Source organism: Pantherophis guttatus, chromosome 7 (assembly GCF_059756535.1).
Source record: "Pantherophis guttatus breed Tessera chromosome 7, ASM5975653v1, whole genome shotgun sequence".
Classification (NCBI taxonomy): domain Eukaryota; kingdom Metazoa; phylum Chordata; class Lepidosauria; order Squamata; family Colubridae; genus Pantherophis; species Pantherophis guttatus.
In genome coordinates this window covers 17,192,410-17,206,249 of record NC_142069.1, presented here as the reverse complement: position 1 = coordinate 17,206,249, position 13,840 = coordinate 17,192,410, and the positions used below count along the sequence as shown (strand labels likewise).

Genomic DNA, 13,840 nt, shown 5'->3' with positions numbered 1-13,840 from the left:
TTTGAAATGAAGAACAGGAAAGCTCTCTTTATACCATCCATGAAATTAAAGCAGGGGTGAAATCTACTTACCTTCCTTACCGGTTTGGAAACGCACGTGCCGTGCATGCGTGTTTGCTATGCTTGAGCTCACATGCATGTCACCTGCACATGCAGACTTTCTGCACATGCGCAAAACCTTCTCTGCATGTGCAGAAGGTAAAAATATACATTACTTCCTGGTTAAAACCAGGAAGTAATGACACTGGGGTGGGTGGGTGGAGCTTTGCTCCACCATCGCTACCGGATCGCCAAACCACCAGCCAAGATCGCTACCGGATCGGGAGATCTGGTCTGATGCAGGAGCATTTCACCCCTGAATTAAAGGCCTGCAAAAAAAAAAAAAACCATCTTACCCATCACAATAAGGAGAATCCCAATGGTCATCTGGAAGAAGAGGGACACACTGATGAGAACTATCAGAGCCACATAATAGTGGAATGAAGGTCCCTGTTCCAGGACAGCCTTCAGCTGTGCAGCATTAGCCATAAAGAGGGCCACGTCCAGCATGCTCTCTGCCATACTTTTCTTGGTAGCATAATGGTTTATGTTGATTACACTTTCCCCAGTGAAGCCAGGGTTAGAGGCCTGGAAGAGAAAAAAAAACAACATTAAGAATCAGGAAGGGAAATGACCTTGCCCTCCTGCTATAGGTAGATGCACAAAATGTTCTTTGGATGTAAAGCAATAACACCAAAATGGCAAAGGAGTTCTCCCAAATTTTTTGCTGGGCTCTATTAGCCAAAACAAAACTAGATTGTGGTGAACAATCAGAATTCGAAAAACAGATTTTTATAGAGTTGCCAGGTGTCCACTATTTGAGCGGACAGTCCGCTTTTTTCACATTATGTTCACTATTTTTTTTCCACAAAATAGTGGACATTTTTTTTATTCAAAAGCTTTATGATGAAATGGTACGTAATCTAAAGCTGTACAGTCTAAGAGAATAAGGATAGGAGAATCGCGTTTTGTCTTTTTTTTCATAAGTTAGAATGAGACAAAGATCGAATATCCATTGAACTTGATTCTCCGAAAAAATTAATGATGAGATTAAAATAAAAATATATTATAAAATTATGTACAGTTCACATTTTTAAAATGTATTGTAGCTTGTGTCGACTGACCTAAAATGGCTTCGAGTGATGAGAGTGACAGCGGCGAGATTTTGAATTCTTTAAAACGAAAGAGAGGAGTGTGCAAATACACCAAAGACTGGGAAGCTACTTTTGCATGGATTACCAACAACGAAACCGACAGAACAAATACGACGCCTACTGTAAATTGTTTGTAAGAAAATATATAATTTAATTGTAAACATTTTTTTATTTTTTTTACTACTTAACCCCCTCCCCCCCGCTTATCCGCTATTTTTTGGAAGCAGACCTGGCAACCCTAAACAGTGCACATATTAAAATCAGGCTCTCTTACCTTTTTCCAGCCTGACACCCTCTAGATATATTGGATTAAAAATGCAAAATGTATTTACATAGATGCAAAATGTATTTTTGCAAATTAAAAATATAAAAATACATTCATTCTTTTTTTCTCTTGTTATTTGTTTGCACCTGAGCCTATTTATCCAGATAAATGAGAGTGAGAGATTCTTGTAACTACTGGGTGTAATGTTGCTTATAGCAGTCCATAGTCTGTCCTGGTATGCTTCTGTTCATTGTATAATCTTTGCTGCGGGTAATATCTGCCGAATTTTTGAGACCTGGATGAAGAATAGCAATAGCCCTTAGACTTATATACTGCTTCATAATGCTTTCCAGCCCTCTCTAAGCGGTTTACAGAGTCAGCATATTGCCCCCAACAATCCAGGTCCTCATTTTACCGACCTCAGAAAGATGGTGTTGGAAGGAAAATCCATCTGGTTCAGTTCCAAGCTGGGAGAAAGACTCTGGAAACAGCACAAGGCTGGAGGCTGATTGGAAAGAAGGTCCATTTATTGATGAACAGAACCATCAGGGCTTGTGGTTCTGGTGCGGCTGACAAAATGGAGTTTAGAGTGGGTGGGTTTTTATACCTTCTGGATTCCTATGGGGTCATGTAGAAGTCATGGCTGGCTCTATAGGCAAAAGGGAAATGCAAATCCTTGGTGTTTGTCTGAGGTAATTTTGTCAACCTTTTGTTTGTTGCTTACCTGAGTTTCTGTCTTGAGCCAGTCTTTCTGAATGGATTACCAAATCTGCATTTCTGAAAGCTGGCCTCCTCATTTTCTGCTTGGGGCAGGGAAATGGGGGCTGGTTTCTGCCTCCCTTAAGTTTTTCTTTTTCATTTCTCCTTTAGGGGAAATATTCTATCCTGCCTTTTTAATATTCCCCAAAATATTTCATTCTTTGTGGGGGAGGGGAGCTTCCCACATTGGAAGGCTGAGTGAACATTAAGTTGGTTAGGATTGAACTGGCAATACTGCATTCTAACCACTGCGCCACCACAGCTCTTGTGATGTTTCTTGTGTCTTTATTTGGCGCACCTACTGTATCTTTCCTCGGTATGCCATATAATTTTCTCCATTGTTTTTCTCCACTGAAATCAATGACCCAATAAACAAGGGCATGTATAGAAACCCAAAACACTGAAATAACTTGTGACATCATTTTTAATGTCTTTGTTTTACTGCCTCAAGAAACAACAGTCATGCATTAGTAATGGTCAAATCTCCTTGGGACTTTGGGACTTGTTTTTTGGCTTGTCACAGATTTGCCACTGTCACCTTCCAGAATGATTTTTTTTTTTTTTGGCTTCCCAATCTATCCTAAAAGGTAAAGGTGAAGGTTCCCCTCTCACATATGTGCTAGTCGTTCCCAACTCTATGGGGCGGTGCTCATCTCCATTTCAAAGCCGAAGAGCCAGCGCTGTCTGAAGACATCTCTGTGGTCATGTGGCGGCCATGACTAAACGCCAAAGGTGCACGGAACCTTGTTACCTTCCCACCAAAGGTGGTCCCTATTTTTCTACTTGCATTTTTTTACGTGCTTTCAAACTGCTAGGTTGGCAGAAGAATCTATCCTAAGCATACCTAAATATCCGATTATTCTAGTGAGGAAGATTTCACAGGGAAACAGAAGCTTCTGTAAGAATGAAGTTTGGAGGGATAGAACCATTCAGAATAAAAAAGGGTCAAAAATGCACATTGACCTCATATCTGTTTAACTTGCACAGGAAATATACATCACAAGTTGCAGTCTCAGAAGAAATAGCAGCTGACATAAAAACTGGACACTTAAAGTTACAAATCTCAATATGGAGAAGATAATTCTTTGACAGATGAAAATGTCTCAGGCTCAAAAGAGCTCATTAGAAAAGCAAAAAATGGAAAACGAAAAGATATTTTAAAAATATTTTTAAAATATTTTTTAAATATTAAAAAAAAGACAAAGGTAATGCCAATCTGTGTACTTAATAAATGCAAAACTGATGACTTTATTGAGCTCAAGAATGGATAAAAATAGACAGAATGCTAGATAAGTCAGGAGATGGATCTATAGGAGGTAAACTTAGATAAGAGTCTAAACCTTAGAGTCTATTTGTGGGTGAAATGGAAATTTTATATATAAAGTAAATAAATAAAGAAGACCATCAAGGATCAGACTACCAACAAAGATAGGAATAGTTAAAGCAAGACTTACTTAGTGGAAATGTATGGCTGTGAAAGCAAGACACTGAGAAAGAACAAAAGAAAGAAAATAAATAGTTGTGAATTATGGATTTGGAAACGGTTTCTAAGAATATCATGAACTGCTGGCCAGTCCTTGAACAAATAAAGACTGACTGCTCTTGAGGCAGTGATCAGCAAACATACATACATTTGGGCATGTGGTGCAAACAGGTGATGAACTAAAAAAAAGAAGGACTCTGCTTGTAACAGTGAGGGAAATACAATAAGGTGAAGATAACAGACAAGGGGGATGAATGAGACCAAGAATATCACTAGAACATTCCTGGAAGAACTGTAGAATATAAGTAGAGGCTTGTTGAATTGGAAAGCATTTGCCCACACAGGATAGTCACAGAATCAGAGCCACCTCAGAGAGGTTAAGCTCTCTCTGTGACCAATTGGAGGCAGCCAAGGTGCCATGGACTTCCTTTGCTAGAGGTCAATCCTGTTAGTTTAGGTTAGGTCCCAACTAACCAACTGCATTCAAAGGCATACATTTTCATGAGCTGCAGTTCACTTCAACAGATGCTTATAGGTAATCTTTGACTTACGACTGTAATGGAGCCTGCCCATCATGGTCATAAGTCATGACAGTCCTAAAACAGAACAGTGAAATGGGCAGTGTATGTGTGTGTATCAGATCAGATCAGATGTAGATGTAGATGTAGATGTAGATGTAGATGTAGATGTAGATGTAGATGTAGATGTAGATGTAGATGTAGATGTAGATGAGGGGACACGATGGCTCAGTGGCTAAGATGCTGAGTTTGTCGATCAAAAGGTCGGCAGTTCAGCAGTTCGAATCCCTAGTGCTGCGTAATAGGGTAAACTCCCGTTACGTATCCCAGCTTCTGCCAACCTAGCAGTTCGAAAGCACATAAAAAATGCAAATAGAAAAATAGGGACCACCTTTGGTGGGAAGGTAACAGCATTCCATGCGCCTTTAGTCATGCCGGCCACATGACCACGGAACATCTTCGGACAACGCTGGCTCTTCGGCTTTAAAATGGAGATGAGCACTGCCCCCTAGAGCCGGAAACAACTAACACACATGTGCGGGGGAACCTTTACCACATGACTGATCTGATTCGTACAACCCTTCTTGTGATGGTTGTTAAGCAAATCACCACATTAAACATAGCAATGGTTTGTTATGGGTGCTGTTTTGCTGAAAATTAGAAATGCCAATTTGGGATGAAAGTGTTGTGAAATACTGTCATGTGACTGTGGGATGCTGCAAACAGTTATAAACACAGCCGTGTTGCCAAGCACCCAAAGTTCAGTCACATGACCAGACTTAACCCAGACAAGACCGAGTGGCTGTGGGTATTGCCTCCTAAAGACTATGTTGATTGTCCATCCTTGGTTCGGGGGGGGGGGAGAAATTGTCCCCCTCAGAACGGGCTTGGAATTTGGGTGTCCTCCTAGACTTACAGCTAAGATTAGAGCAACATCTGTCAGCTATGGCTAAGGGGACCTTTGCACAGGTTCTCCTGGTGCACCAATTGCGACCCTACTTGGATCAGGAGGCTCTCCTCACAGTCACTCATGCCCTTGTCACCTCACGGTTAGATTATTGCAACGCGCTGTACATGGGGCTACCCTTGAAAAGTGTTTGGAGACTACAGTTGGTCCAGAACGCAGCCACGCGAGCTGTCGTGGGTGCACCTAGGTACACCCACATTACACCAATTCTCCGCGAGCTGCACTGGCTCCCTATTGGTCTCCGGTTACAATTCAAGGTGTTGGTTATTACCTTTAAAGCCCTACATGGCTCAGGGCCAGGGTATCTTCGAGACCGCCTTCTACCACATAGCTCCCAGTGACCGGTAAGATCCCACAGAGTTGGTTTCCTCCAGGTCCTCTCAGCTTAACAATGCCGGCTGGCAGGCCCGCTGGCGAGGGCCTTCTCTGTGGCTGCCCCAGCTCTCTGGAACCAGTTACCTTCTGAGATCCGGATCATCCCCACCCTATTGGCCTTCCGAAAAGCGGTGAAGACCTGGCTTTTCCGGCAGGCCTGGGGTCATTGATCTCGCTGTTGCGATCTGGCGAGATCCGGCCATGAATGATGTGAATGGGTTTTAATTGTTTTTAATGTTTTAATGTTTAATGTTTTTATATATGGTTTTTAAATGCATTGTAAGCCGCCTTGAGTCTTCGGAGAAAGGCGGCATACAAGTTGAATAAATAAATAAATAAATAAATAAATAAATTATCAGGGGATGTCTTATTTTTGGGGAAACAGGATAATACTTTTGGGGTTTTTTAAAACATATTTGTAGTTGCTTGTTTCTATCCATCAAAGCCCCTTTTATTCTCTACAGATTAAAAAAAAAAAAACCAATTGAAAATGCTAAAGGCAGGGCAGATTGAAAGTGACGGCATCATGCCATTCTGCTTCTTTGAACATCCCATTGTTCTTGTATTTTGTGACTGGTTGAGTACAGACAGTCTCTGTGGTCATCTGGCCACCAACCAGTGGTGGGTTCCTCCCGGTTCGGTCCGGTTCGGCCGAGCCGGTAGTGGTGACGATATGACGTCACCGAACTGGTTCTCCCCCCCGCCCCGCCCTCCCACCCCCCCACGTTATTCTTACCTTTTATTTGGTCCCACCCCCAATCTATTGCTGCCTCCTGAGTCCCAGCTGATGACTAGAGGGAAAAAAAACTGTTTAAACTCTTGCCGCGGGGCTTCAAAGGGCCGTCCTACAGCTGATCAGTGTTAAAAGCAAACAAATGAGTCGGGTCGTAAGTGCGAGGACTGGTCGTAAGTGCGAGGACCTTCCAGAAATGACTGACCAGCCCACCTCCAAGCCACATCCACAAAATAAGCCACGCCCACAGAACCAGTAGTAAAAAAATTTAGAACCCACCCCTGCCACCAACATCTCATTGCGGAGAAGGATCTTCCAGGGCCAAGTACAGATGGATCCGATGCACTGCCTGAAGCTGCCTTTAAGAACATAAGAAGGTAGGATGCATTGCGGCCTGTGCTGGTTTTCTTGACTGTTCATTAGCCACTCCAGTGATAAAAAATATCCATTGACCAGTTGACTGTGACTCTGTTCAGGATAGCACACCAAGCCACGCCATGCTTGTCCATGATTTGTAAATGGCTTCATAGACTCTATGCCTTTAAAAACCATGGGCAACTTTCATATAGTTTTTCGTCGGGCCCTTAAAACCTATTTCTTTCAGTTAGCCGGGCTGGCCTGATTTTATATTGGTTTTAAAATTTGATACTGATTTTAATTGAAATGTTTTAAATTATGGGCCAAATTCTATTTAATTATTTTAAAACTATTTTAACTTTTGTGTACAAATGTTTTATTTTTGGCTGTTCACTGCCCTGAGTCCAAAAGGAGAAGGGCGGTATAGAAATTTAAATAATAAATAAATAAAATAATAAATAAATATAACATGCTGAACCACATTTTGATTTATTTTCATCATGGGTAGCCCCAATCTTCGACTTCTACTCACAGGAGCTGTTATACAATATAGTCCTTCATCATTGGGGGCTTTTATGAAGAGACTGGACTAGTGGTGGGATTCAAATTTTATTACTACCGGTTCTGTGGGTGTGGCTTGGTGGGCGTGGCATGGCTTGGTGGGCATGGCTTGGTGGGCATGGCAGGGGAAGGATACTGTAAAATCTCCATTCCCACCTCACTCCAGGAGAAGGTTACTGCAAAATCTTCATTTCCTCCCCATCAGCTGTGACTCGGGAGGCAGAGATGTGGGTGGGGCCAGTCAGAGGTGGTATTTACCGGTCCTCCAAACTTCTCAAAATTTCTGCTCCAGAACTGGTCAGAATCTGCTGAATACCACCTCTGGACTGGACAGCCATTTGTCTGAATTGGAATAGGGCAGTGGTTCTCAACCTTTTCTTCACCATAGACGCCATTTAATTACCTTTTGTGGACACAGACTCTCAGCAACGCTGGGCTGCCAGGGCAATTCCACAAGGAAACACGCTCAAGTGGTGGTTCAAAGATGGTTTATTTGCAGCTAACCGATATGTTAACAGCAATCAAGTCAAAGTTCCCGCATCGGCACTAGGCGTTGTTTAAATAGCGCACTGAGAAGTCAGCTTCTGTCTCCACCTCACATTGGCGTCTCGTGATGACATCAACGCGGATCTGTCAACAGCTTCGGTCCCAATCCCTTCAACCCTCGCGATCCCGCTTCACCCAGCACCGTGTAATCATAGCCCTATCCGCACCCCAAAACCCATCACCAACACCCGTGTCGCGCAGCTGCCCCTCCCAATCACACACACACACCGCTTTGGCAGTCACAGGTCGTCAGTGTCGAGTTCCGTTAGCAGCAGATTGACGGCTCGACACAGACCATGGCCAGTTTGGCCACGGACCCTCCAAGACCAGGGATCAGCAACCCGCGGCTCTGGAGCAGCATGTGGCTCTTTCATCCTTCTGCTGCGGCTCCCTGTCGCTCAAAATATGCATCACAACAGCCAATGTGCGACACCTACCGACACGCAATTTATTAAGCATTTGACTCCCAGTAGGCCAACCATGGATAAATCCAAGAAAAGAAAAGTTTCAGAAGAAAACAGAATCTTTAATTCAACTATATATGTTAGTTTTGGGGCTGCTCAGGAAATAGTCAGGCATGGGAAGAGTTTTGTGGCTCCCGGTGTTTTCTTTTCTGTGGGAAACGGGTCCAAATGGCTCTCTGAGTGTTTAAGGCTGCCGACCCCTGCCCAAGACTTCACTCAAGATTTAAATCATAACATTTCTTCAAGCCTTCGCGGACCCCTTGTGATGACATTGCAGCCCCCCAGGAGTCAATAGACCACAGGCTGGGAAACACTGGTACAGGGTCTCCTGCTTCTTGAACAGAGGATTGAACTAGAAGACCTCTAAGGACCTTTCCAACTCTGTTATTCTGTTATTCGGAAGCTGAGACTCATACCAAAAAAAGCCTGATCATCTTATTTTTCAATGGCAGCAGAACTAAACGCAGGAGAAGCTAGTGAATTTGAAGTTCAATAAATCTGCCAAAGGCCTTCTGTGCTTTGCTTTATTTTTCTCTAGGCAACTATGTGATGGGCAAAACTACCCATCACAACAGTTTTTTTTAAAATTAAATCTGTTTATACTACTTTGCATTTAAAAAACTCATTAAGAATGGCCAGCATCTTGAAGACCATCAAAACAATTTATACCAGTGGTGAAATCCAAATTTTTTTTACTACCGGTTCTGTAGACGTGGCTTGGTGGGCGTGGTGTGGCTTGGTGGGCGTGACTTGGTGGGTGTGACAGGGGAAGGATACTGCAAAATCTCCATTCCCTCCCCACTCCTGGGGGAAGGATATTGGAAAATCTCCATTCCCTCCCCACTCTGGGGCCAGCCAAAGGTGGTATTTGCCGGTTCTCTGAACTACTCAAAATTTCCGCTACCGGTTCTACAGAACCTGTCGGATTTCTCCCCTGGTATAAACCAGTACGTATAAGGACAGAAACTTCCTTATATCAATAGTCAAATAATAGGCTACTTCTGCTATTCATCTGGAAGTTGTTACCAGATGCCAGGAGAAACCACTCCTTTCTTTTGAGTGATTCCAAGATCTAAAACTGATATTACTTCATTTTTTGCATGTGACTTAAAGTAGGGGAGCAAGGGGGAGAGGGAAGGACAGCAGGATAGGAGTGATGTGTGAGTGTGTGTGTGTGAGAGAGAGAGAGGGACGGAGGGAGGGGGAGAGAGGGGGGAGGGAGGGAGGCAGAGGGAGGGAAGGGGAGAGAGGGAAGGAGGGAGAGAGAGAGAGAGGGAGGGAGGGAGGGATCATATGAATGATAAATAATCTTCTCCTCTTTAAGAGTATTTGCTGGCAACTCTCAAGGCACTTGGTTGGGAGGCCATTAATTCCAAGTAAGCCGCTGTGGAATGCCAAATCAAACAGAGAGAGACACCCTGGCAATTCACACAAAGGAAACAAAAGAGGCAGCATGTACAACTGGGCGTAGGAGTCCAGGATCCTTAAGCTGCACAATCAGACAATGATGTCTGAAGAAGATGATACAGAGACTATTCAGGGCTGAGGCCTCTTCTTGAACGTGAGCCAGGAGCCAAGGGGCAGAGGAAGAATGTAAAATGCCCCTAGGTTGCAAAAAGCTTGTTTTGACTTCCCACAGCAACAATTCGACACAAGGGGAAACCCATCTTTTTAAATGCATACATCTTCCACTTCCCACCGTTCATTTCGTGACTGTTGGAAGCTATAACAGCACTGGAAAAAGGTGACTTATAACTGGTTTTTACACTTAGAATCAGTGGTGGGTTGCTCCTGGTTCAGTCCGGTTCTTGAAAACCGGTAGTAATGGCGGTGGGAGGCTCCGCCCACCCGCCCCGACATCATCACTGATGATCGAAGCGAGTGCAAGCGTGCGCTCCCATTGCGAACCAATAATAATGGCGGTGGGAGGTTCCGCCCACCCGCCCCGACGTCATCACTGACGATCAAAGCGAGCGCGAGCGCACGCTCCCATTGCGAACCAGTAGTAAAGGTAAGTGGCACCCACCCCTGCTTAGGATCGTTGCAGCATCCCCATGGTCACGTGATCAGAATTTGGACGCTTGGCAACTGCTATGTATTATAACAGTTGCCCTGTCCCAGGCTCATGGGATCACCATTTGTAACCTTCTCAGCTGGCTTCCAACAAACAAAGTAAATGGGGGAAGCCAGATTTGTTTAATGACCACCAGATTCACTTAACAACTGCAGTGATGTGCTTAACAACTGTGGCAAAAAAGGGTTGTAAAATGGGGCAAAACTCACTTAACAACTGCCCGGCTTAGCAAAGGAAATTTTGGGGTTGGTTGTGGTCATAAGTCAAGGACTACCTATTTACCGCTCTGGTAATCTCTAATTTATTCCAACAGTCCTATCCATCATAAAGTGCCTTTCCCAACTTGCTGTCCTTAAGAGGGTTGTACTACAATTCCCAGAACACCCAGTTCATACGGCTGACTGGAGGTGTAGCCCAGTCAGCAAATCCCATCGCTACCGGTTCACTCGTGGGTGCGTGCACACTTGCGCATGTGCAGAAGCGTCCAGGTGAGTGGGTGGAGCCTCCTGCCGCTGCCGCTACCGATTTGGCCGATCCGGGGTGAACCCATCACTGGTGTATCCCCTACATATCTTCAAGGCACCAAGTTGAAAGCTGACTGAGAAGCTACACCTCTTTAATTCACGTTGTAGGGGAAATGATGAGGTTCCATCTTGGCCATACGTGCTATGGAAAGGTAGAATATAAATAAAACAACCAGGACATTGAGACTTCTCTTTAAAACCATCAAGGTATTCCCAAATGTCCTATTCAAAAGTTCAGGGACTGCCAAGCACAATGTTCAAAAGTTCCAAAGCATAATATTATATTAATGGTCATGTGATGTTCTTTAGGGGAAAAAAAATCTCACAATGCGTCTTTTGAGAGTCCGTGTTTCATTAAATAAAACACAAATATTAAGCCATAAATAGTTTCATCCGAATGTTTTGTGCCAAAAAAAGTTACCCTAAGCCTGCAGTCGTGGATTATCTTCAACCCTTTGTGGGGTTGTTGGAGCAGAAAAAGCCACTTGGCTGAGATGGGTGGCTATAGAAATTGGCTAAATAAATTAAATAAATGAAAAGAGCGGCAAGATAGATGTGTCCTCAGTGGTAAGGTAGAATTCCCCACCCTATCATGGTGGCAAAGCGGTTAGGATGCAGTATTACATTCTAATTCTGCCGACTGCCAGCAGTTCGATCCTGACCGACTCAAAGTTGACTCAGCCTTCCATCCTTCCAAGGTTGGTGAAATGAGGACCCAGATTGTTGAGAGCAAAATGCTGACTCTATAAACTGCTTAGAGAGGGATGTAAAGCACTGTGAAGCGGTATATAAGTCTAAGTGCTATTGCTATTGCTACCCAATGGCCTGAGCAGGTTTGATAGACAACCCCAACATTAGGACAGGAAAGCTGCAGTGTTTGGGATAACACTTTCCATTTGGGATCAGCTCAGAGGTGGGTTTCAGCAGGTTCTGACCAGTTCTGGAGAACCGGTAACGGAAATTTTGAGTATTTCGGAGAACCAGTAGTAAAAATTCTGACTGGCCCGGCCACCATCTATTCTCTGCCTCCCAAGTGCCAGCTGTTGTGGCCCGTCAGCGGCCTGGGCAGCTAGTAGCTGATTCGGACAGCGAGGAGGCTGGTGTGGTGCTGCGCCAGCAGCCTGTGCAGCTGGCACTCAAGTCAGACAATGAGGAGGCTGGAGAAGATGTGGTGCCAGAGTCAGGGATTCAGCCAGGGCCTTCAGAACCTCCAGAAGCTTCCATGGGTGAAGAGGAAGAAGAGGAGGAGCATCTTCTCGATGCACGGGCGCGCAGAGCTGCCAAAAGGCAGGAGTGGCTCCTCAGGAGGAGGTCTCCTCGAGAGTAAGGCTTGGGGCTAATTGGCCACTCCCTTAGCCTATTTAAGGAAGGATGACAACTGAGGCAATTTGCAGGGAACAACTTCGTTCACTCTCCTTTGCGTCTGGATCTTAGTTCTTTTATCAGTGTCCCGTAAATTGCTTCTGGGCTTTCTATCAATCCTAGTAAGAGTATGATTATTTATTCTTCGGATTCTTGTAGGCTGTTAAGAAAGTTAATTAACAGCCTTTGTTTGAAAAAGACTGATTTTATTTAATAAACTAAGATTTGTACAGACTTTGTGTGTGCTGCATTCTTTGGGGTCCGTAGCTGGGGCAGAACACCAGCTGATCAAGAGGAAATGGGGATTTTGCAGTAACCTTCCCCTGGATTGGGGAGGAAATGGAGATTTTACAGTATCCTTCCCCTGCCACGCCCACCAAGCCACACCCACCAAGCCATGCCACGCCCACCAAGCCACGCCCACAGAACCGGCAATAAAAAAATTTGAAACCCACCACCGGATCAGCGGTCTATTAGTTCTTGCTCAAATGTAGAAACTTTCTAAGAAAATAAAGTACTATTGAAGTACTGAGAAACTTTCTAAGATAGAAAGAGGATTGGCATCTCTCCCTGGGCAAAGCTGTAGAAATTACAGCTGTTTACATTTAGACAACAACCAGGAAGGATTGCTTCAGACCTCACATGAGTGCAAGACCCACCTGCTATTCATTAAAACAACCAAACTTCTTCTTTTTTTTCCTATACAAGCCTGGAAAAAGAGGCTACTGCTTTAAGAGTCACATTAAATTGAATAATTCTTTAAGCAGCAACAACTCCCCCCCCCCCCCCCGCCTTGCTTAGAGCCCTGAAACTAAGCCCAGAGCAGTATTTATTGCAGGATCTAACATACTGCTCCGGGCTTAGTTTCAGGGCTCCTGCAGCCAAAGAAAAAAAGCAAATTTAAGTCTTATTTTACTTCGCTCCCCCGAAATGTTGATTTTTGTGAGCGAAGTCGTGAGGAGAGAGAAAAGTTGCCAACAGTGATCAAGAGAGAGAGTTGAAGAGGGTCTCCTAATGTCAGCTTAAGCAAACATTGCTTGATGAATTTTAGTTCTTGCCACTCATCTCATTGACACCTTCAGCAGAGCAACTGGAAATACATGACAAGAACAAGTCTTGGCTGGGATTTTAAAGCGTGCAACTTTTCAAGAACAGGTAAATCAAGACGAAAGGATGTTGGCGGACAGGTTTATGGCCTGTACTTGGCAGACAGCAAGAGCCGGCAGTCCTTCCCTAAGAATTAAGTGGAAACTAATTCTCAATCTTTACTTTCACCTCTCTATCAGTTTTCTAGGATGCTGGGACAGAATTGCAAGCAAGATACAAGAAGAAACGGATTTGGTTTTACAGGAAGAGTCTAGATGTACTAAATCCAAGTTTTTTAGCCTTCAGAAAACCCTGAAAGACAGTTAATTCCTATGAAGGCCCAGTACTCTTCAACATCTTCATCAATGACTTGGAGGAGGAGATAGATCGGGAATTCATCAGATTTGCAGATGACACCAAGCTGGCAGGAATAGCCAACACTCCAGAAGATAGGCTTAAGATAAAGAAGGATCTTGACAGATTTGAACATTGGGCGCTATCTAACAAAATGAAATTCAGTAGTAAGGTTGCCTAAACATTTAGGCAAGAAAAACAAAATGCACATACAGTATAT

General features: G+C 44.0%; 1 protein-coding gene across 1 annotated transcript in view; it reads right to left on the bottom strand.

Moving 5' to 3' along the window:
• The window catches only part of NINJ2 (ninjurin 2), a 79,173-nt gene that overhangs the window by 7,914 nt on the left and 57,419 nt on the right, over positions 1 to 13,840 (bottom strand). Inside the window, exon 2 of the mRNA XM_034402960.3 lies at positions 395 to 626. Coding sequence (XP_034258851.1) covers positions 395 to 626 — 232 coding nt within the window. The remainder of the gene's footprint in view (positions 1 to 394; positions 627 to 13,840) is intronic.